Raw genomic sequence first — 25,154 nt, 5'->3', positions numbered from 1 at the left:
TAAGAATTTAAAAATATTTTCACTTAATTATTTATTGACAGCAACTGAACAGAAAAATAAAGTCAAGATGAATTTTATGTCGCCCTTGAAGTTATACTTTGACACTTGGACTACATCCGCATCCCTCTGCTTTTGTTCCTTTCAATTGTTTCCCCATGATACTATAATAAGAACAAACAAGTCTCACAAAACTGAAACTGTTCACTTCTATTCATTCATCCACAACAGCACTAAACATAAACTTAAAGTAAACATTTTTTAAACAAAATTTAATTTTAAAAAGGTATATCCCGAGACATGAACACAGACTTTTGATATCAAAATTTTTAATCCTCCAGATCTCAGCATCATACACACTCTACCGTGCAGTAAAGCGAGCATCTGTGCCATCTACAGTCAGGTATGAGCATGTGTGTTTGCTGATGTCATAAAAATACGGTGGCTGTCAATGTGGGGAAATATTGCCACACCAATAAAGCTATTCGACTGGAAAAAATAGACAAGACGACAGAGAGGGGAAAAACAAATTCAGAGACAACCTTTGAACAGAATGTTAATTGAGTCAGTTCGTTTTTCTTCGCTTAAAATGGCAGCATTTTTGATTTATTAATAACTATAAATGTTTTAACTAAAACCAACCTTCGGCTGCTGTTGCGTACTATCTTCAATAACTGCTTGGACATTGTTATTATGATGTCTACAGGACTGTTGTGTCTAAAATGATAACAAAAGTAATCAAAATTATAATTATGGTTATTAAGTCATCTCTTCTTTCATTTTATGTATCCATGATTTCATTTTCTCTTTTTTTAATCTCAGGTTTGAACAGTTTTTTTCCACAACTTTGTCACACTGATCTAATTTTCCAACTAATCTCTCCTCGTCTTTGTTTATAAATCCCGTCTCTGCTGTGTTTATCTCGTTTTGTTTGCTTTCTGTGCTGTTCCTTTGCTTTGTCTAATTTTATTTTTCCTCTGCTTGACCTCGTCAACCTGTACAACTACTGCAACCATAATCTGAAGTCTGAAAACCACTAAAGTAAAACTGAAGAGTGTGGAGTGCGCTTATTTCAGCCTGATTCTATTTTAATTAAAAAACATTTTTTTAGAAACATCTTTCTGTAATTACAGCTGCATGTCTTTTAGGTTATGTTTATTTTTTCATACTTTTACAATTAGTTTTTGTAAAGCAGCTCAGTCAGATTGAAGAGGAAAACCTAAGCCATTAGATTGTTTTACCACTATCCAACTTCTGGTCAACTCTTACCAGCTTTATTGTTCCTATGCTGAAGAACCGTATCCCCTTAGCATGATGCTACCAACACTACAAGCACCTTTGAGATGTTGAACTTGAACCTGAATAAAACTTGAACCTTTATTTCATTCACAAGTCTACTTTAATGATGCTGTTTTACGTTGATTTGTTCCATCTAACTGTATTAGCTCATTTTTTAAATAAAAAGTAAATCCGTCGACAGACCAGAGTCTTGATTTTGCAGCACAATTACAATTTTAAAAACTGAATAAAATCCTGCAACACGGAACCAGTCAGCCTCTCCACCGCGTTTCATGGAAAGTCTGATCTTTGCCCCGTCTTTCCTCCCCATCTCTCTCCCTCTGTCTCTCTGTTTACTTTCACTCTGTTTGCTTTGCTGCTGCTGGACCAGCGCGCCCCCGCGCACGCACGCACGCAGGCGCGCGCGGCCACGCTCGCACTCAGCTCCCTTCCTCGCGCCCGAAGCCAAACTTCGGAAAGGCTGGTGCGCTGCATCGAGACCCGGACTTTCTAAGGGCTGTTTTCAGCAACGAAAAATAACGATTTCGACGGATATTGTTTTGTTTTTGGCTCGGTTTTAGTTCGGTAATGTTTATTGTGCCTTTTCAGTTTTGTTTGATATCGATAGGAAGATGAGTGAGAGGACGCGGAGCGACGGAGACTCAGGGAAATTCAACCACGTCCTGCCTGTCAGCTGGACTTTCAGGGAGATCGAAGATAACTTTGTCAACCAATAAGGTATGAATATCTATCTATCTTCATGGCACATGTCTTTCATTTTTAGTGAATTCACTCCTTTTATTTGAATAGGGAAAGTGAGCAATACTTTTAATGTCATGTTTTACTGTTAAATTTTCTTCCAAACTCTTTAAACCGGGGAAAGGTGAGACCTTATCACGGCTAAGATTATTTTTATTTTAGGTGAATGTGAACAGATTTTTTTAACACTTTATATAGCACCACCAAACATTTTTAAATTTGTATTGATTGACTTATTACCATCCATAATTACACACAAGAGGTTGCATTTACTTTATCACATTAAATAATATTTTATCATTCACATTCCAGAATTTACTATAGCATGTAAAGGAACTACATGCTATAGTTCCTTTTAAGGAACTATAGCATGTTGTAGCTTTTATGTATTCTTGCAACTTGTTCTTTCTGACATTTGGTTTCTTTAATTTGAGAAGAAAAAAATCTTGGAGGATCTAAGAGCCTTTTAAGGAACTATAGTTTTTTTTTTAGTATTTATTTATTCTAATTTGGGTGGGAGGTTGTCAGGATTTACTCTCATTTAAGAATATAAAATATTGTTTTCCTCCACCATATTGACTTCATGTAAATCCACTGTTTGTGTTTAGTAATAAAACTTGAAACATTTTACCAGTGGGCTGATGGTGTACATAAAAATAAACCTTTGAGATACAATAATAACAAAATGCATTGGATGTTTTGCTTAGTCACTGGGATATTCTTATGTGTCTCATCACACCTTGAGGGCATGTTGTGTTACGATTGAGAGATTTCTCGTTGCATCTGAATGGTAGAGCTTTTCATCTTTGTGTATTTTTATTTATGTATTTATTTGTAGTTTTCTTTGGTCACCATGAACAGACTGCACTCAGGTATCCAAGTAGAGCCTGTTTGAGCAGACGAGTAGAAGTTGCCTATTCCTGGATTAAGTTTGACTTTTAGCTCTGGAAACTTCCCCTTTTTTTAGGAAATTACTTCTTTGACTAACAGAACAGAGTAGTGAAACCAGCCGAAAGGAGGAAAGGATACTACCAGAACAGCAGCTCATGTAAAGATTACCAGTAATTTAGAGTCATTTGGGCTGCAAGTATTTTTTTCCTCTGATTTGAGCTGGAACAACGACACAGAGTTAAACTGATCGGCTACACCAGGTGAGATGAATTTCAGCATAATCCCTACTGGAACAGTGATAAATCAGATTTATCACTGCAGGACAGACAGATTAAAAAAAATTGAGTCTAATCCTGGAATTAACGTGACAAGGGAGCCGACAGGTTGCATGGGGAACTGTAGCCATGAAACACCGGCTGGCCAGAGAGGCGGTTTTCTGTGACGGGAAGAAGAGGCAAAAAGAGGGAAGCCACAGAAAGAGAGCTGGGCTGAAGCTCTGGCAGTAGGTGTTGATGGGAAAAAATGTTATTAATGCGAACTGGGTGAGTCACTGACATTTCAATGCGGTACACACCTGAACAGCTGTACAGTACATGTGCGGTATGCAGGCGTATGTGTCACGGGGGAAGAGGACTAACTCGTTTTGCATAATGGGGAAATGTCTCAAAGTGGTGTGTTATGAAAATGGCACTAAAACCAAAGGTAGGTACAGGCTGTGCTTGTGCTATTCTCATTACTTTTCCTCTTAGATGTGCTTCTTTTTCATTGATTATAAATGTGTTTTCTCTTTGCTCCATACTCATTTTGAGCTCTCTTTCTTAGGCAGAGACGCTCGTCTTCCTCAAAACATGGGACATAACTCATTGAAGGAGATCGAGTTAAAGATTCCTTATCGATCTGTGGGACCTTTCAGCACTTCAAACTCACTGTAAACCGACACACAAGCACCCTGCGACAAGTTGTGACAAGTTGTAAGATTGCGCTCGCAGGTATTTATCTCGAGGCAAGAAGCTGACGGATCACAATGCCAGACGAGTCCACAGCTTTGCAGGATGAATTCAGGCCCAGACAAGAAGCAGCACAGGTAGCTTTAGTGCCAAACATTGTTGTCATCTCCAGCGATGGCAAGGGCAAAGCCAGTAACTTGGAGCTCAAACAGCAAGATGTTCCTGGAAAGAGCCTGTCAGGAGTTGGCGTGTCCCCGGTTTCCGTGGAGTTGGGTGAGGTGAAGACGGCGCATGTTCCTGAACCTCTCAAGGCCATTTCTTTGTTGAAGGGGAGAGAAGTGAGCATGGATCAGGAGTCCCCGGTTGATCCATCTGGCAATAAGCTACAAAACGACATGAACCTTCCACTGCAGGCAAACAGCTGCACTGACTCGGACTACAGCAGCACCAAGTCCAGCCCCGGTTACGCCTGCAGCAGCTTTGGCACGGACCTCTATGACGGAGAGCTGCTGGAGCTCGACACGAAGAAGCTGGAGAAGATGAGCTCTGTTTCCCCCGTCAACTTGTCTGGGATCAGCCTAGATTCGGACAAGGCCAAGAAGAGCAACCTGGACTTTATCGGAGGCGATTCCATGTTGGACCTAACTGGCAAATCGAAAGCGGAAAACTCGACCAATGGCAGTTCGCCCAGATCGTCCATCGTTAGGCAAACCAGAGACAGCGTGGACCTCAGGTCCGAGCGGTACCTCGAGGATGACGACATCGACGGGCAGAGCACCCGGTCTAGACGGAGTGTGAAAGAAGGGGTGTTTTGCTGCTATCAGGCCACAAGCAGAGCTTTCTTGCGCTGCGTTGAGGAGACTCCAGCCATGCTGTCGGGCCTGCTGCTGTCCATCATCTTCTGCGTGGTCATCATCATCGTCATTGCCACTACAGGAAGGGTGAGATGAACCGTGAGCGAGTGTCTGTCTGCTTCAGTGTTTCAACTTCTTTTCCATTTGTCTTCCACAAGTCTGCTAGGACGACTTATCATTCAATAGACCAGTACTGGGTGGAAACCATTAACTGGATTAATTGATTATTGTAATAAAACTAATCAACTAATTTAGCAATCGATTAATCATTAACAGTGTGCAGACTCAAAAAAGTCCAATTGCTGAAAGAACAACACACTCATTCGTAATTAAGTCAAAACTGTACAAAAAATAGATGCATTTTGCACTTAAGATAAAAAAAAACACCTTTGTCTGTAAACCTGCTCTACTAAAAGCTCCTCAAGTCGTCTAGTTTTAGCTGCACCTGGTTCAAATGCTGTAAAAATGATCCTTTTGGGCACATTTTGCCATCCAGTTGTTAATCAGTTAATCCAAAACTAATCAACAGATGTTTTTCTAAACATATGTTGAAATGAAAAATCTGCAGAATGTGCCTATTTTTTGATCCGATTAACAGATTAATCGTCAGAACAATTGATAGGTTAATCGATAACTAAATTAATCGTTAGTTGCAGCCCTAAATCAGTGAAGTTCAGACTTAATGTTGGCTGCTTTTCTCCACATGAAGTTGCTCCAAATATGATGTGTGTTACTGCATACAGTCTCTTCTAGCTAATTCACTTGTTCAGTTCTCCTCACATTTCTTAGTGCTTGTATAATCCATATTTTAGACACTAATTTCAGCAGCTCTTATTCACACAGAGCGCCTCGCAAAAAATATTCCTACACTTCAATGTTTGGATTTATTACTTAAATTTTATGCAACTGATTAACATAAAGTATCTTATAATAATGAAATGGAAGGAAAATTGTTTTTTTCAGAATAAAATGAAATGTGTCAATCCACTGCAGAAGCACAAACAAAGGGCTACAAATTGATTTTATCGATTAATCGAGATTTATTTTTTGATCCCAGTATATACAGGGCGTCTTGTTTGACAAGCGTGTTCAATTAAAATGTTACTTTTTTTTAAATTACAAGAATAAAGTCATAATATTACAAGATTTGTCCTATGAAAATAAAGTCGAAATTGTAAAGACATAATTTTACCAGAACCAAGTTGTAATTTTATGAGAATTCCAACACGAAAAATACCAAAGAAATTAAAATAAGGAATGTTTGAGCATCTTGTGAAGTTATTCTTTAGTATCGGTGAAGGAAGTACTCAAATTATTATCAGTAAAGCAAATGATTATTTAAACATCTTAGTCCATTTCAAAGAATTAGCTACGAACTGAGCTGGTCATGCCAGACCGTGAAGCTTTTTTTTTCTCATTAAAACAACTATTTTTGTGTAATTTTGCAACATTCTTCTGGTAAAACTGCATCTTTATTCTGCTAATATTATGACTTTTATTCTCGAGATTTTGACCTTTGGCCCAAACTCAAGTTTTTTGGAGCCTGTTCTTTATAAGTCAAAACTTATAAAGTTATATAACTTATAAGTGAAAACTTTGTAGAACTTTGTTTCACTTGAATATTATTCACTGCACGTAAATTAATCAGTTCCACTACTACAGGAGTGTGTGTAGGAGCATGACCTTGCTGTTTATGCCCAGATCCTCTTCTTTTTTTTTTTCTTGGAGAAACTGTGTTGAAACTCTTCATTTTGAAGAAACTGTTAATGCACAAATAGATCATGAGTTCAAGTTCCTCTGGGACGCTTGCCACCACTTTAGGTTGTACGATTCTTAGAAAATGTTACTCATTTGAACATGTTTGTGTCCACAACACTGCCTAGCAGGAAATAAAACAAGCAGGAATTTCTCACATTTGAGATTTCAATCAAAACCAGGTCAAACCTCTCAGCTTTGGAAAAATGTTTATCTTGAAGAATTTAGTCCCCGATTGTTTTATACAATGATCAGTTGATATATTAGATCGTTTAGTCTTCCGAGTCAAAGGTCAGACTTTTTACTTCATCACAGTGAAAATCAACGACTTAAAAACGAAATCTAACCATGGCGCTTAATGGAGCATTAAACCTGTTTTTGTGAAAACACCAGGACATTCTTGCGCTCCGGTTTGCGATGCTTTTCATTCCAGTAAAAATAAAGTAGCGCGTGTCAACAGTCGGCGCAAACAGTCTCCAGTATCCCCGCAGTATTTGCCTACATTTAAAGATGCGAGACTTTTTCAGAACGCGGTTCCATTGAACTCCTAAAGCTTTATTGCTGCTCCAACGTCAGAGCAGCTCAGATCGCGCGTCCTTACGTCAGAGCTTCCCCATGCAGCCGTCCCTGCGCCTCCCCAGAAACGGAACAACACGTCACACCTACGCAGAGCTGAGCAGGAGCAATTAACATGTTTGATATGCTGTGTTTACTGCACTTGGATATGATCACGTGCATGTGTGTGTGTGTGTGTGTATAATTGTGTTATTATTTATAGTTCTGTCTTCAAAGCGAACTCATGGCAACATCAAATAAAATAGTAACTATAGTAACTGCAAAAACATTACCAGCCTGAGTAGGCTTTCCCTCTGTTTCATGGAAAAGAAAATTAAAGTGTCACATTTAAAGCAGAGTCCACTTTTCATGCAAATGAAAAAAGGCTTTTTAATTTTGCTCCGTCTCGTTGAGAGAGATGAGCAGATGATGGGTTTATAGGTCAGTCACTGGAATGCTTTGCATACACTTCCTGTATTACCTTTGATTGATTTGCTGATGAAATTGATTTTAGCTTTTAATTCATAACCTGACAAAGCCTCTAAAATAGAGCCTGCGTTTTTTTATTCTTTTTTTTTCCCACTGTACTGCTGCTGTACTCTACTGTGCCGTAAAGAGAGAAATAAGACCTGCGGCACAACAGGAGTTGTTTTGGTTCGATCGGGGCTCATAACCTGTCAAGTTTCAGATGAATAAACATACAGTGGCATTCAAAAATACTTTTTTAAAAAGTTGGTTGCTGTGGTTTATGATGTGGACGAAAACAGTTTTATTAAAATAAAGTGACACAGAGAGGAAATAGCAACATATTTGTATGAAAACGAATTTTTGGAAGCAAGCAGCAGGCGCCTGGCTAGTTCCAAAGGAAATCGGCTTACAGTAATCAAGACAACGGGATATAAAAGCAAGTCTTACAGGGATTCCACTCATGTGACTGTCAATCTTTAGGATACACTTTCACGCCTAAATGTGTGATAATAGTTTCCCATACAAAGCCAGGGAAGAGTGGCGTTCTGATGGCGGTTTTGGGTCCTAAGCTACATGATGTTCTTGTTCATGTTGATGATTTTGCTTCATATCAGCTAGGTAGGCAGAAGTAGGCCTTCTGTAGGGCTTTTAAGGCTCTCCTTGTCACAATGTGACCAGTTTTATATCTCGTTATAACAATATACTATTTGTTTTAATGAGTTCCTTGTTACAATGTGACCAGTTTTATATCTCGTTGTAACAAGATGTAAAAATACGCTCCTCAGACAGATTATGACTTGTTAAGAAGGCATTAAGTTGCTCTCTATGACTCTCCTCCTTCTCACCCTGTTTCCTAGACGACGACTAAAAAGACCAAAAGGTGTTGCTGTTTTACTGTTGCTAACTTTCTGATTTAAATGAGAAGATATTTTGTTTTTAATCTTGTTATGACAAGAAACTTTTTATAACAGCACAAGTTTTACGTCTTCTGAATTTATCCCCAGGTTCTGGCAATTAAAACGCTTCTGTACATTTCTGATTGAAACACGCCCACACACCTCCGACCAATCACACAACACTTCGCACAAAGCTCTGTGAAATAACTGGATCTTACAGGGATCAACGACACGCTGATCACAATCAACGTGTTGTGATCTTCACGACACGTTGGTGTCGTGAAGATCAGTCGGATGCCTCCCTCCAAACAAAATGATGCAAATTTTGTCACGCTAAGTCAACAAAAGCTGATTTTTTTCGCTTTGGATAAAGTATGGTAGAGCCTTTTTACACTATTGAGCTCCTAGCCTGATAGGCAACGTCTACAGAGATAAAGGCAGATATCTCTGAAGGCCTTCCAGAACTTAATGTTATCCCAGGAAGACACTTTGTATGAAAGAAGAAAACTGTATGTTGTTTGTAAGAGTTGCTGTTTAAACTTTACCTTAATCTGCTAACTTTTGCATTATCCAGACAAAAGAACCTTACCTAAACGATCACGTTGGTGCCCTGTCGGTGGTGTGCGTGGTTCTCTGTCTGAACGTGATCGTGCTCGCATGCCTGCCCTGGGTGGCCACGGTGAGACGCTGTGGGGGAGCGCTGGCGCTCTTCATCTGGGGGATGCTTTACGTCACGGCGATGGTCTTCATCTTCACAGGGGGAGAGGTGAACGCATGGGAACAGGTGAGAAGCAGCTAAAATAGAAAATGGGATTGAGTTTCGTTCTTTGCTTCGGTCACTGTGTCTGCACGTCCTTAAAAAGTTTTCAATCTTTGTAGCTGAAATTAAGACCTTAAGATGTCTTAAATTAATTTAAAATCATGTAAGTTAATGTAAGTCATAGGTCTCAAGTTTTGTCATGGCAGGACTATTTACTCTTGCATAGTCTGTTGTTTACTTTTCTCATGAGACTTTTCTGTCAGGCAAAAGCTTGAATCAAACCCACCGCTAACTATCTGCTAATAAGCCCTTGCTAGTTAGCTAGCTGTTTTCATCTACCACTAACTTTACGAAGTGTAAGTTACCGGCAGTTGGCTGGTTGACGTTCATCTTCACCAGTCTTCACTTCTGATGCTAATCCATATGATGCCACATGCACTCTGGGCAAAAAAGCTTGACACTACTACTTTTGTACATTTCTCTTAAATTTAATTCACAATGGTCTTAAAAGTGTCTTAAATTTCTTAAAATATTTTAAGTTTACCTTAAATACATTACAGGTTCTAAATTTTGTTGCAGAACTATTTACTCTTTTATATTTTATATAGATTTTTTTATTCTCAAGTCTGTTGAGTCCACTGCTAACTAGCTGCCAATAAGCCCTTGCTAGCTGCCCAGCTAGCTCTTTTGAGTCTATCATTGACAAGTGTAAATTATCACCAGCTGGACGATGTTTGTCTTTGCCACTGGCTCACTTCCGATGCTAACGCATATGATGCCAGGTGCATTCTGGACACTACTGCTTTTGCACACTTCTCTCGCGATGCATGTCTTAAATTTCAGTAATAATGGTCTTAAAAATGTCTTTAGAAAATTTAAATTTGAGTTGGTGATAGCTGCAGAAACCCTGTCTTAGTCCCATTGCTCTCTTCTTGTCTTCAGGTGGCGTTTTTCCTCTTCCTGTCTCTGAGTGTTTACACAGTCCTGCCCCTCTCACTGACCTGGGCCCTCATAGTTGGGATAGGAAGCAGTGTTTCTCACATCATCATCATCAGTGTGTATGTCCCTGTCAAGAATGCAAACACTCGTCCAAACATTCCACAACTGGCCGAACAGGTAAAGCACCATCTTTAGTTCTTTCAAAAGACTGAATAATTTATTTAATCTAATCCAATATGAACAGCTTAGAGTGATACTAAGGAATTTTGAGATATTTGCAACATTACTTTCCCATAAAGATTATAATTCAGACGTAGCATGAAGATGCACAAAAGTATTTTGTATTCTATGATCAACATGATTTACTTCCTCTAGAAAAAATGCAAATGATCAGGCAGATATGTCACTGCTTTACAACTTATTCATGTGTAAACAGGAACCTTCAATAATACCGTTCATTATGTATCTTACTGAGGACAAATGCAAAGCAACAAAAGGAGCGTTTGGCCTGTCTCGGCCTAATTTGCATGTTGCCGTCGTGTCTCATGGAAAGCTGTGACGTCCAGAAGGCGAAGAAGTCATCAGATGAACTCTTTTTTTCAGCTGGTGGCGAACGCCGTGCTGTTCGTGTGCGTCAACTGCTTCGGGGTCTTCCACCTGTGGATGACCGAGAACGATCTCAGGGCATCCAACAAGAAGCGGGAAGAGTTCAGCGCCGTGCGCTCCCAGAAGGAAGTGAAGAAGTATCAGCAGGTTGAAACACTTGTATAATCATATTTACAGTAACAACACACTGATTCTCGTAACTCCGTACTCTTTTGTTTGGAAAGGACAGAGTCAGTCGGACGAAAAGTCCCTCCTTAATGTCTTTCTAGGCAGCTTGTTTCACCTGGATTACAAACGGGTCTGTGTAATTGGTCTCATTAAAGGCCTCGTTTGCTGACCAGCCGCCGCCTGGTACCTGTATGCTTTCCCTGCTATTAGGCCAATAGATTAATCATTCACTCGTCTGAGGGCTCAGCAGCAATAGAAAAGGCAAACCCAAATGGGCACCATTCATGGCGGGCAAACAAAGAGATGAAACACAACCCCGCGAGCAAACACGACTTTCTTTTTACAGGCTCCGAACACATCCCTGTCGTTTCTGAGCGACAGAAATCTGGTGGTTTCGAGTCTCGAAACGTCCCGCCTCGCTTTCATCTCACACATTCCCACCCTTTTCTGTGTGTTTCATCCGACACAGGAGGGGCTCTTGCTGTCGGTGTTGCCACGCTACATCGCCGTGGAGCTGAAAAGTGAGGTCATCAGGAGGCTGTCCAAGCCAAAGGGCGATGAGACGAAAGAAACCAGCAGCCACCCCAACTTTCACAGCCTTTACATTCGGCAGCACCGGGACGTCAGGTAACAGCCGCAGGTGGAGGGTTGGCTGATCGCTGATCACTGATCGCTGATCGCTGATCGCTCTTCACTGGTTCTGTTACAGATCCTCAGTATTTACGCTTTGTTAGATCACAACCACAAACTTCTGCGGGTTTTATTGGGATTTAGAGTGACGGAGCGACAAGGAGCAGCTCAGAAATGTGACGTGGAGTGGGAAACGAGACTAAATTTCCAACATTTTTCTCAAATAAAAATAAAAGAAGCGAGGTGTGGGCATAACCGCTTTTATTTAGGGGCAACAAAGTAGCGGGGGTTAGATATTTATTGATTTCCACATACTACAACCACAATGTGACAAACTGAGCCAATGCTAGAAAGAAAGAAATAAAGAAAGGAAGGAAAGAAAGAAAGAAAAAAGGAGATATGGAAAATAGAAGGAAGGAAATAGAGAAGAAAGGAAAGGAGAAGGAAAGAAAGAAACTAATTAAATCAAGTTTTGAACTGAGTTGTACTGGAGTGGAAAAAGTGCTTCACATTTACAGACATATACAGAATAATATACAGAATAAACTATATATTTCTCTAGGCCTTTTCACAGGCTTAGATGAAAATGTGTCTGTCAGAACTAATTTACAAAGAAATGAGACATGGCTGAAGACTTTGTCAGTGCACACCTCACTTCAGGGTGTATCTGAAAGAAATAAAACAGCTACTTCTTAACACACATTTTTCTTATTACCTAAGTGTCTGTGGTTGCTGTTTTTCCTGCAAGTTTCTTTGATTTTGTTCTTGATAAATATAACTTTATAGTGAAGACTTAATTTACTGACTACATTTGTCACATCTCCTTCCTGAGCTCTGCTTCTACACAGTGACAGACCCTGACTAGCTTATTGTTAGCTTTGATTGCTACATCCTACCAAAAACGTAAATGTGCTCCTTTTTATCTTCACCATATGTTAAATATTTATTTTTCTCTGCGTTTGTCCAGCATCCTGTATGCAGACATTGTCGGCTTCACTAAGCTAGCGAGCACCTGTACGCCTGAGGAGCTGGTCGCGGTCCTCAACAAGCTTTTTGGCAAATTTGACGACATCGCAAAGGTAAAGCTGCAAATTACATCACATTTTTGTGATAGACAGCTTTCTGTTAATCAGATGTTTAAGACCCAACTCTTTCGTCCCCCGGGTTTCTTTCTGAGCACAGAAGAACGAGTGCCTCCGCATCAAGATCCTGGGGGACTGCTACTATTGTGTTTCCGGCCTCCCTGACCCCATTCCCACCCACGCCGTCAACTGCGTTCGGATGGGCCTGGACATGTGCACCGCCATCAAGTCAGTCCATCTGGATTTATCTGAGTTTGTCTAACCCTTCCCCAAGAAATTTTTCAATTATCTAAATGTGTTATACCGGCATTTACAACGTACAAGATCACCAAATGATCAGTAGAGAAAAAGAATAACCAAGAATTATTTTCTTTGTTCCAAAATAATTCCAAAATAATTTTAGAAATGCACCTTTTTCACTTTTTCTGTTAGGTTTTGGCTTATAAAAATGACATTTTGATATTTGATCAGCTCTTAGCAACTTTCCAATCACTTTTAGATATCAATAGATTTATGCAGAAAGTTTTACACGTTGTTGTTTTCAGTTGTTTTGCAAAGTGTTACTTTCATCGTTTCATGCATGTTTGAGAAATCTTTTAATCTCCATAGCAACCATTCAGCTGTGCAAAAAGCCTGAGTGGACTTAGCTCTGCCTTTGAGATGCAGTTTCTTAGCTTCCGATATAACGTCTCACAGAGCAGCCCTCCACTCAGCTCCTTCAGACTAGCCAGCAGAAATTAACAAACACCTAGTGGGTCTGCACATTTGCTGAGCTCCTTATATGAGCTAATTCTCATTGCAATGTTGGTAAAAACGTTGCTGGAGGATTAATAGAGAAGGGTTGTTGTGATGACTTCCTGAAGGTGGAGTTCCAGAAGGACCAGGAATTTTTAAAGAGACAGACGCCCAATTTCTAGGCGTTAAATTACAACATCAAATTTCTTTTATGTCATATTTGACATATGAAGCATTTTTATAACAGCTGAAGTTAACATAGTTACTTGACTGTGCTATAAAATAGCACCATTTGCCTGGAAAACACATAATACTTCCCCTTTAAGAGTTTTTTGTTGTTTTTTTTGCAGTAGTTGATGCACACGTCTAAGTACCGTTGACATGTGAACTGAAGTTTGTGGTTTTAATGTGACAAAATATACAAAACTTGGAGTATTAGTACCTTGGTTGTGTTTTCCCCACACTTTTAAAATAACACATTTTGCATAATCCATTTTATTTTCCGTTCTGAACTCTTTGATGCAAATGCTGAAGACCAGGAGGTGGAGGCCTCATTGCTTGCATTCCTGGGAAATTCATGTATGAGGCAAATGCAAATCAAATGCGGCAATATTTGGTTCCATTTCATTTGAATGGAGCAATATTTCTGGACTTTGAAAGCAAACTAAAAGCTGTTCTGGTGTGGAAAGTTATTACATTCCATATTAAATGCAATGAAATTCTATTATGTATTTAATAATAACATGAAAACTAGATTAGCTTATTATAAGGAGAGAGCTCTAAATACGGTGTGAAGACACTTATTAATCAATCTGACAAATTGAAAAAGAATCATCCACATTTTCTTTGATTTTATCAATTTTTCTCAGTGAAACTTTGATTTTTAGCTACTTGTTTGCCTCCTTCTAGTGAACTTAGACGGGCTACAGAAGTGGATATCAACATGAGGGTTGGCGTTCACTCTGGCAACGTGCTCTCCGGTGTGATTGGCTCTCAGAAGTGGCAGTATGACGTCTGGTCAAACGATGTCACCTTAGCCAATCAAATGGAGTCTGGAGGCCTTCCTGGGTAAGAAAAGTGATCCTTATCTGATAACTAAACTGTATGATACCATGCAAAATGTTAGTTAATTTCAGTGAAAAAGCAACATTTTTAAGTTTAAATCTATTCTGGAAACATTTCAACTTCTAACTAGGCGAGTCCACATAACCGAAGAAACACTTCAGCACCTGAATGGAGCGTACGAGGTGGAGGACGGGGATGGGGAAAGTCGGAATACTCACCTTAACGGGAGAAAAACATTCCTGGTTATTGACCCCAACAAAACAAGCAGCGTTCCACGAAGGCCTAATCTGGTAGGCGCACGCAGTTTGAATTGCCTTGTTCCTGAAAATGTGCTATATAAATAAAACTCCCCTACCCCTTAACCTGCCCTTGTGGGGAAACATTAGCTTAAAATGTGTATTAAAAGATTTTTTCCTTAAGTATGCGCTGTTGTTTTAATAACTGAATGGCCTCTGCTGTAACTTCAGCCAGCGGGTGAGAACAAGCAGCGGGCGTCCGTCCGAATGTCTCAGTACCTCAAATCTTGGAAGAACATCCACCCTTTCGCAGACCTGAGCAACCCAGAGAAAAAGAAGGCCTTCAAGCCTCTCAAAGGCGTCATACCGCGTCCACGGCTGACATCGATGGTAAGGACGTATTCCTGCTTCTCCATCCCACTGGACCGTTTTGTAAAGGACATACAGGGCAGTCTCTGTTTTGTCTCTCACAGCTGTTTGATCATGGATCATGGTTTATTGTACGGCAGTCTAACAGTGCCTGTTATGTTTGTGTTTGATTCCAGGGAGAACCACCTTTTCACAACAACCCCAACCGGTAAGCGGCGAGAATCTCTTAAAGAGACGTTGTTAAAATTACTCCAAAGTCAAATCCATCCAGCTTAAAGGAGCTAAACGAAACCTTCTCTCCAGTCTTCTCAGAGGATGCCATCAATAATGTCTTTTCATTTGTTTTAGTCTGTCTATCGATAGCAGCATAAAGGGATCGCTGGACACAGTGGACATAGCTGGGTGAGTTTACAGGATATCCAGACATCCTTAAAAAGTCTTAAATTTGTGTGTCTAAAATAAAGGCCTTAAAATGTCTTAAATGCTTTAAAAACATGTAAGTTGGTCTTAAATATGTGAATCACAGGTCTTAAATTTTGTCACAGCTTTACTGTTTTATGTAGTTTTATTTTTCTTGTGGGTCATTTCTGTCAGACAGAAGTCAAACATCTTCATTGCATTCAAGGCAGTTGAGGCTGATATAGCCTTGCTAGCTAGTTTTCTAGCTAGTATGAGTTTATCATGGACTCAAAAGCCGGGTTCACAGTTTTTGCTTAGTCTTGATTGCTATACAGTAAGTTCCCTCAACCATCCCCTATATTTTTAATTCTTTCAGTCTTAAATTTAATTAATGGTGGCATTAAAAGGTCTTAAAAAGTCTTAAATTTCACTTGCTGAAACTTGCAGATGCCCTTACTTTTTTCCCATCTTTTTGAATTTCTAAAATATAACGACAGTATAAAAGAACTACCAGGTACTGATTTATCTTATTAAATTTCTCCAATGTTTCCTTGTTTCTTTTCATTTAGGAGGAAAGTGAAGAAACTCAACTGGTTGACTCTGTTGTTTAATGACCTCACTGTCGAGAAACAGGTATATTTTCTTCTGAAACCTAATATATGCTCCTTAAAAGTATGTACACAAAAAATTTCTTGCAAAAAGTATTTATATGCCTTCAGTTTTTTCTCCTTTTGAGACGTTACAACCACAGACTTCAATTTGTTTTACAAGAATCTTAGTAGAATTGTGAATTTTAAGGAGAAAAATGACATGGCAATCAAAATTTTTCAGAAATAAAAATCTGAAAAATGTGGTGCTCATTTACTCAGACAGCAATAAATAAAATCTAGTGCAACCAATTGCCCAAATGCTGATTGTAGCTTTGGAAGAGCTGCAGAGTTTCACAGCTCAAAACAGGAAATTGTTAGATTTACTAAAAAAAAACAAACAACAAAATCATACCAAGTATTTTTGGTCCAGTTTCTAGTGCAAATATCATAGAACATTTGATATAACACAGAGCTAGCTTACAAGTAGCTTTGTAGTCAATAATCACTTGGTATTGATAAAAAAAGTACTAGTTACCCTTGCAGATTGATTCACTCAAAACAAGACATTTTTCCAACGTTATAAATGAAAACTCCTTTCCACTAATGAGGTCCATCCACTCTGACTGAGTTTGAACTGAACACTCATTCAAGTCAAAGTGTCGTTTTTCTTCAACTCCATATAAAACCAATTGAAGTTAGAGGTTTTAATGTGACAAAATATACAAAAGTTTGAGTATTAGTACCTTGGCAGGGCACTACACAGGAAACCTTGTGACTGAAAAGACTAAATATTATCACCCCTAACCAGCTTTTTTAAAAACTGCTTTCCAGTTCCGCCTCTCAAAGGTGACGAATTTGCACTACTCGATAAGCTGCATCTTCATCATTTTCGTGACTCTTTTCATCGTCCAGATGCTTGTCTCTGAAAAGTAAGTAGCTCTTAAAACGTCTTCATGCATACAACCGTTGTCTCTATTGTGTATAAAGCTACATCTTAATTGTCCTGAACATTATTATTTACGGTGAGCAGATTAACTTGACTCAACTTTGTTACTGTCATAGGAACTTTCAAATGGCAGTGTCCTACGGTGTGACCTTCCCCGTAATGGTGGCACTTCTGGTCATTTCTTTTGTTGCATACATGAAGGTAACGTCTAAGTTTTTGCATAATTTCAATGTCAACATCAGATTAACGCTGCGTGACTTGTTGTAACTGAGGCTAATTGAGATCAGCTACAATGAAATGAAGTTCTACAGAAAAAGAAACATTTACCACTTTGCAAAATAAGTCAAACCACTTGAATATTATCTAACTTTAATGCTCTTTATTGGGATTTTAGGTTATGGACCAACACATTGTTGTGCATGTTTAAGACATGAATCCCTCCAATGCATCTTATTTAAATCAGTTCAATTTTATTCAAATAGTGCCAATTCACAACACATCATATTAAAAGGTATTTTACAAAAAAAGTCAATTCAACATAATCAAATCAGTTCCAGTTTAACCTAGTTATCAAACAATGCATCAAGTTCAGTTTATTCTTCAAATTGATGCAAAACGTTTTCCATCTAAGGAAACCCAGCAGCAGCATTCACTCCTCCTAAGTTTCTAAGTAGAAATGATCGCCAGTTATCTGTGTCCTGAAAAGACTCAGCCGTAGTGACGTTTTTCACTTTTTCCTCATCAGAAATTGCACTCCAAGTTGCCATTAAATGTCCAGTGGGTAGAGAAGCTGTCACGCAACCTCCCTGCCAGGGCGGTGGTGCGGCTTTTCCTCGTCACTCTGTGTATCCTCATCACTCTGCTTATGGCCATCCTCAACCTGGTAGGTATTGTTTTCGATCGTTCGGTCGATTTGTTTGCTCGATGGTCTTATTTCCACTGTGTCTGTGTTCTTTCCAGATCGTCCTCCCACGAAGAAACTGCACGTCGGTCACTAACACCACATATTTAGAAGGACACGGACTGTATAATCTGCCTGTGAGTGTCTCACCAGATTATGAGATCTTCTTTCTACATCTGAAAGCTCATTCATGGAAACAGGAAACAGTTTTTGTACCTTTTTCTGTGCTAACATTGATTTCTCTCGATGTGTTTGCATTTCCCATAGTTTACATTAATCTTTAACTTTGTTGGCTAACTATTAACTATCTAGTAAGTTTCACTGTATTTGCAGTAATAGGATCTGAAGCAAAGCTCTGAATTGTTCCGTTCCAAGTTTGAACAACATATCCTCACCTGTTTGCACCTGTTTCTCTGATCTCCCTCCTTTTGGTGGAAACACCCAGTACTACCTGTACTGCTGCCTGCTGGCCATGCTGGGAGTGATGGTGTTTGTTAGGATCTGCTTCTCTGTGAAGGGATTCCTGCTCACGCTGGCTGTGGTGGTGTACCTAGCCCTCTTCCTCAAAGTCTACGAAAACGAGTCCAGTTGCCTTGTGGATGTGTTCTACGATAAAAATCACACACAGTGAGTGACCCATGCATAGTACTACTGGTGCTGCTTGGATGCTAGAAGTATTTTTTAGCTGCAGATGCATCCTTTGCTACAAGTGATCAAGCGTTCACTAAAGGAATGCTATGTTACTGCATTTTAGGAAATAATATGCTTATTTTCTTATTTAAAAAAGAAAGGAATTAAACTATTTGTCATGAGCTGGGGGTGTTGGTGGTGAGGAGAGACGCTGAGACCCAGGTTATGGTGATGAAGAAGATTTAATGAAGGCTCAAAAACAGTCCAACACAGGCAGCACGGCAGAGAGACAGGCACACAGCCAAATACCGGTAGCAACTGATAAACAGGACTTGGAGACGAGAGCTAACGCAAACCAGGACTTAGCAGTTCAACTGGCGCGAATAGACGACAACTTAGACAAACCTAGACAAGGACCCGACGAGGAACACAGAAAACAGGTGGGTTTAAATACACACGGGGTAATCAGGGGAATGAGACACACCTGGGGAGCAATCAACGGGGAGGACAGGACTGAGACTCACAGGAACGGGACTACACAGGAAAAAACTCAAACACACAGAAACACGGATCGTGACACTATTGGGTTATTTTCATCCTTTAATACATTTATAAAATTGTATGAAAAAGGCTTAAATGAAAAAACCTGCAGGATGTGTCTATGTGTTTTATCCAATTAATCATCGGAATAGTAGATTAATCAATTACTGAAATCTTGTTTTTGTTTACATTTCGGTTTGTTGACTTATGTGTCCCTGAGTGCGTGCAGATGAAAACCACGCTACGCATGTTAAACTTTCCTCCGCTCACCGCCCTCGGCAGTCACAACGCCACCAGCCTCGCTTCGGGAAGGTCTTATATTTCTTCCCTTTTGTCCGTGACGTCGAGCCCAGATTGTGAATCCTTGTCTGCGGTTTCAGATCATCATCATTTATTTAGCTGCTTTCTATAGAAAGAAGCCCTCCTGGGTGGCGGGGGATGCAAACCCAGCTTAGAAACAAGACATCTATGTTAGATGAAGTAGGAAGGGTGAGTGGGTTGGCCTTTGTATTGATCTGTTCAACTCTAGAATTACTTTATATTTGTGTTTGTCTGCAGTGTCGGGGTACTGAAGGACCCTCAGATCATGTCCGGGATCTGGCTGGTCATCTTTTACATTGTGTGCCTCATTCTGGCTAGACGGGTTCGTCTCTTTTTGTCAATTACCACACAATATAAAGCGTAGCAAATTAGTCGATGCATGTTGAAACGTTGTGTGTGATTCTCTGTCAGGATGAGCTGACGTGTCGCGTAGACTTCCTGCTGGAGTGCTGCTTCCAAACAGAGCGAGAGGAGATGGAGACCATGGAGAACGTCAACAAGCTCCTCCTGCAGAACGTCATGCCACTTCACGTCGCCTCCTTCTTCATGGGCAAAGCCGTCAGCAATCAAGTAAATACTGTAAAAACAGGACAGAGCAGGGATGCAAGCAATTAATGGTTTATTAGATTAGAATTGGTTCGATTAACTTTAAACGCTCGCTTAGATCTTCTTTTAGTGTTGTAGTTTGGCTCACATCCATCAGAGGGCGCCGGTGGTTATCGTTAAGCGGAGCCAGTTGATACAGAAACAAAGCTGGTGGGGCTATACCAGAATGGGGAAGAGAAGCGGTCCAAACAGAGTCGGTTTGGGATCGAAAATGCACTTTATGTCATTCTGTCTAGAAATATTAACACTATATAACTAAGAAAAATTGCGATGTGATGAAAAAACGTTGTGCCAATACGTGCTGTTGCTTTTCAGATCTTTCCTCCATGAAGCTAATGCACTTCATGGAGGAAAGTTTTAACATTCCTTCCAAAGCTACCACAGATACTTCTGTATGGATGAACGTCTCTCTGATCATGGGGAATTAAGTGTTTCACATATTTTATTCTTTTCATATTTTGTTTTTAGTTTAATAATGTGAGAAAAACACCGTTTTCTGTTTATTCAGTCAGTATTTAATACAACTGGCATAAAATAATCTCAAATGTAATTGTCTTTTTTAATTCAGTGTATTATAAACAATTAACCGTTGGTGTTAGTCAACTACCATCTTGATACAAGAGAAATCTCAGATTTTTAAGAAAATGGCAGCTTCTCAAATAATCAATCAGTAAGATCAATCAACGTTAGATTAACTGATTGATATCTTGCATCCCTAGTACAGACACACAGAAATATGAGCTTTTAACAAAACAGTATTAAACCTTGGATGATAAATTTATCTAAAAATGAGACATACAAACATTTTTGGCAAGGTTTTTGTCAACATTTCCCTGCATCTCAGTCAACATGCTCCCAGATGTTAAACCCTGGGACAAGTTAATCGTCAGTTCAAAGTGTCTTCATCTACAACATCGCTGTTTTATTTTGCAGGACCTGTACAGCGAATCATACGAATGTGTGTGTGTGTTGTTCGCATCAATGCCTCAGTTCAAAGAGTTTTACAGCGAGAGCAGCGCCAACGGAGACGGCCTGGAGTGTCTGCGCTTCCTCAACGAGATCATACTGGACTTTGATTACGTACGACCACAGAGATGATGTGAAAGAAAGTTAAATACTCTCTTCTTCTTTCTAACATTTAGTCTGTATGTGTCTCAATGCAGCTTCTGTCTAAGCCCAAATTCTCTTCTGTTGAGAAGATTAAGACGATTGGAAGCACTTACATGGCTGCTGCAGGACTAAGACACTACCCTGCAGGAGAAGACAATAAGGTTTGTAGAATGAAAAAAACACAAAAAACGTCAACGCTTGTATTAATTGTTTGCTACGTTTTTGCAAAACAAGTTCAGCGGACACAGGGAAGAAGCATTCCTGTAGAACATGTAGAAGAAAAGCCCTGCTAACAAGTGTGATCTCTGGCTCCCCCTACAGAAAATCGACATGACCTACATTACTGTCCGCACCATGGTGGAGTTTGCAATAGCAATGATGAGCAAACTGGAAAAACTCAACCAGCACTCTTTTAACAACTTTAAACTCCGGATCGGTGAGTTCATTTTAATATTACCAGGAGAGTGGGTAGTTCACTGAAAAATAGACAAAAAACTGCTTTGATATGTTAAAGCACAAACTCTGTTTCCAGAAAGGATTTAAATGCAAAAGAATTTCCAATTTGTTTTTCATTTGTGTTTTTTGAGCCTTTCATTAGACAAAAAAGACTATCACACTGACTGCCACACTGACTGGCAAAAAAACAATGATTTATGACTTTATGAGCTTCTTAAAAACATAAAAGGAAGTACAGTAGAGGATAGCTATTGTGTAGACTGTATGAACAGATACAATCTAGGTTTATAGCTTTACACTGGTAAATCATGGGTTCCTGTTTTTAAGGACGATTTGTTTTAAAGAGACATACAAGACAATAAGATGTTAAAACAGACTATAGTCAGTGTAATTCTTTCAACAAATTAAGAGAAAAAAAATGAAAAAAGACTTAACAGCCATCAAGTTTAGTTCTAAATTAAACTAGCATTGAAACAAACGGCCTTTTGTCCCCCAAGTTCTGTGCATTACTAAAGGAAAACTAAATGTAGCTGCTCTGCTTAGGTGACCTGTAGCTCATAGTAACTGGTTTAAAGTCAGTAAAGACCAAATGAACTAAATAAACGGCTTTAATTCATAAATACAAGTTGGGTTAAACACATTGCACCTTAAATCTTTTTCTTTTGCATTTTCTCATATTACAACCAGAAAGGTGAAGATATTTTATTAGGCAAGTGTCATAGACCAAAGTAGTGCAAAGTTGGGACGTACAGGCAAAAGGTGTATTAAAATGAAAATAGGAGTTAAGATTCGACAAGCTTTAGTAACCCATGAAATAAGAGCATTTGTTTTAATGTCGACCACATTTGAAAATGTTATTTTCGTGCGCAATGGAAAGCAGAAAGTCTGTAGATTTTTAAATATATAATTGGATCTCTGCTCTACAGATCAGTACCCACAAGTTTTTATCACAACCAATTCTTACAAATACTTATTGTCAAAAAAAAAATAAAAATCACAGATTCTTTTTGGATGTTGTTGCTTAGAGACTAAAACCGTAAACCCCAGTTGAACATTTGGGAATGCATTGAGAAGCCATCATAACTATTAAAATGTATTGATAACCAGAGGCTGCTACTTTAAAGTAGCTACAGTTGAAGAATCACTTAACACCTTAGTAAAACTGAAAAAATACAACTTCTTAAATTTTCTTCAGTGTAATATATTAGTTATGTTTTTCTGAATACATTTATTTTATACCATATCCGTCTTTAAAATCAAAGTTCAAACAAATACAAACACTACTTTGATTTTTGTTGCTGTTTCGTTTTACCAAAGTGTTGTCATTTAAAAAAAAATTAAGTATGCACAATCAAACAAAAAAAAAATCTGCAGAAATTAGTTCAACAAATATTGCTTTATTGTTATTGCTGCTGGTAATATTTGTTTTTGAAAAATGAATGAATAAAACATGATTTCTGAGGTTTACAGGGATGTGGCTGGGTCCAGTCTACTCTGCATCCTAAGAACCAGAACCAAACCCGGAGAAGCAGCATTCAGTTTTTATGCATCTCTAATCTGGAACAAACTTCCAGAAAACTGCAGAACTGCTGAAACACTAAATCAATAAAACATTCCACCTGTTTAGAGTTGCCTTTGATTAGTCATAACTGGAACACTGATCAACATTTTTCATGTGTTGATGATTCTGATGATGGAGTTTGACTAAATGTAATGTTTATTACTGGTGACTGTGTTATGTTTTTATGGTGTAAAGCACTTTGAACTGCTTTTTTACTTTGCATTTTTGTAGAGGATTCAGCTATTTTGAATAATAAACTAATACAAAACCCACAGAATGCAAAGACAAATTGGATATAAACTCCTAAATATGAGGCATTTTTATATTAAAATGATAATTTATCTGAAATGTGAATAAGCATTTATTCTTGTCTGTTATCCATTTGCAGGAGTAAATCACGGCCCAGTGATTGCAGGAGTTATTGGCGCCCATAAACCTCAGTATGATATCTGGGGGAACTCTGTTAATGTTGCCAGTCGGATGGAAAGCACAGGGGAACTGGACAAGATACAGGTTAGAAAAACACCCACAGCAACTATTCAGCTGTGCAAAATGGCTGGCTGGAGCTAGCCCCGCCTTTGAGATGCAGTTCGGAGCTCCTTCAGACTAGCCAGCAGCAATTAGCAAACTGCGCATCTGCTGAGCTCATCATATAAGCTCCTTCTCAGTGCAACGTTGGTAAAAACTCTGTTAAAGAGCTAATAGAGGAGGGATCTTGTGATGACTTCCTGAAGGCAGAGTTTCAGAAAGAGCAGGAATTTTTAAAGAGACAGAAGCCCAATTTCAAGGTGTTAAATTACAAAGTAAATTTCTTTTAAGTCATATTTAATATACAGGTTGTTTTTTTAACAACTGCAGTTAACATAGATACTTAATTGTGGTGTAATATAGTGCGGTGTGCCTGGAAAATATAATACTGCCCCTTTAAAAGAAGACAATACTAAAAACAGATGATTGGATTAACATTAAAAACTTTTTTTTCTCTCCGTATCATGAACTCAGGTGACAGAGGAGACCTCCCAAATTATCCAGAGCGTGGGGTACGACGTCACACTCCGAGGAAAAGTCAACGTGAAGGGGAAAGGAGAACTCACCACCTACTTCGTCAAAACCGACCATATGACTCCTCAGTTCTAATGGAGCTTAAACCGACTTACAGCAGGGCGTTACGACATGAACACCGGCGGCTCAGTCCGCCATGAAGCACACAACGCCGGATGAGTCATTCTGGTTTCTGCACAACCAGCAGCTGAGACTTAAAGGAAGACGGCCGCTGCATTTTTACACCAGATGCTGACTCAACGACAAAAAAGGATCACGGCAACAGAACTCGTTTTTACTGGATGAGACAATAAAGACGATCCATCCCGACTGCTAAAAACAAAACACAACTGGCATCTGGAAGGAGAACGCTCCCACCGCATGGACTTCTAAAAGGCCTGCCAGGCATACTCTGCATTGTACTGTATCATTCTATATACTGAAAAAGATTTTTAATGGGGGAACTCAACAAGGCTGGATCACATTCGTCGCCAAATTCCATGTTAATTTAGGTTCAATAGAAACACAATGACCAAATACTGTTGTAAGAGAAAAACTCGTGGCTTACAAAAGAAACTTGATCTTCCTCGAAAAAAAAAAAAAACAACTAATGTCTGACTTGAAGGAATGACATTTATCATGTATTAAAAATATTTTTGTATCTCACTTCTATATTGTGGGGTGGGAGGGAAACGATTTACCTTTTGGTTTTGATTTATTTAAATGCACTGGTTTAGCATAGAGATTGTAAGACGTGGACCAAAGAAATGCTTTTCATTATAACAACCTGCTATAACAGGAAAAACACGCACATTCCTGACTACATAAACAGAGATGGAAAAATGTGAAAAAGATAAACAAAACATTTTTTTTCGGTTACTCCATCCTCAAAATGAGTGGACCAATAGATAAGTGTCAAAAAAAAATGAGTTTGCACAGAAATGAACTTTTATTGTTTACCTTTTTAGTCTGAGATGGTTTAGATGGAGTGGAGTGGAAATTTTTTCTACATTTTCTTAGTCAACACTTGCACAGCACACCTTTTACAGCCTGAAGGGTTGGG

At 39.1% G+C, this 25,154-nt stretch overlaps 1 protein-coding gene across 1 annotated transcript; it reads left to right on the top strand.

Moving 5' to 3' along the window:
• Positions 1-1,690: 1,690 nt before the first annotated feature.
• On the top strand, positions 1,691-25,017 carry LOC103144631 (adenylate cyclase type 2). The gene is made up of 26 exons (XM_007561701.2): positions 1,691-2,013; positions 3,748-4,813; positions 8,975-9,184; positions 10,103-10,276; positions 10,703-10,852; positions 11,343-11,500; positions 12,471-12,582; positions 12,686-12,813; positions 14,230-14,388; positions 14,516-14,675; positions 14,853-15,011; positions 15,167-15,198; positions 15,339-15,392; positions 15,959-16,022; positions 16,811-16,908; positions 17,042-17,126; positions 17,671-17,808; positions 17,886-17,963; positions 18,272-18,453; positions 19,555-19,639; positions 19,729-19,887; positions 20,857-21,003; positions 21,087-21,194; positions 21,355-21,469; positions 23,439-23,563; positions 24,053-25,017. Exons 2-26 carry the CDS (start codon positions 3,950-3,952, stop codon positions 24,185-24,187), a joined length of 3,879 nt encoding a protein of 1,292 aa, XP_007561763.1. The 5' UTR covers positions 1,691-2,013; positions 3,748-3,949; the 3' UTR covers positions 24,188-25,017.
• Positions 25,018-25,154: the final 137 nt, after the last annotated feature.

Source organism: Poecilia formosa, unplaced genomic scaffold, assembly GCF_000485575.1.
Source record: "Poecilia formosa unplaced genomic scaffold, Poecilia_formosa-5.1.2 Scaffold130, whole genome shotgun sequence".
In the NCBI taxonomy this organism is placed as follows: domain Eukaryota; kingdom Metazoa; phylum Chordata; class Actinopteri; order Cyprinodontiformes; family Poeciliidae; genus Poecilia; species Poecilia formosa.
This window is presented reverse-complemented; position numbering and strand designations above follow the sequence as displayed.

Coding starts and splice junctions, on each gene's coding strand:
- LOC103144631 (XM_007561701.2), top strand. CDS start 3,950: ATGCCAGACGAGTCCACAGCTTTGCAGGATGAATTCAGGCCCAGACAA. Junction 4,814..8,974: donor TCATTGCCACTACAGGAAGG/GTGAGATGAACC, acceptor TGCATTATCCAG/ACAAAAGAACCTTACCTAAA. Junction 17,964..18,271: donor ACGGACTGTATAATCTGCCT/GTGAGTGTCTCA, acceptor GGAAACACCCAG/TACTACCTGTACTGCTGCCT.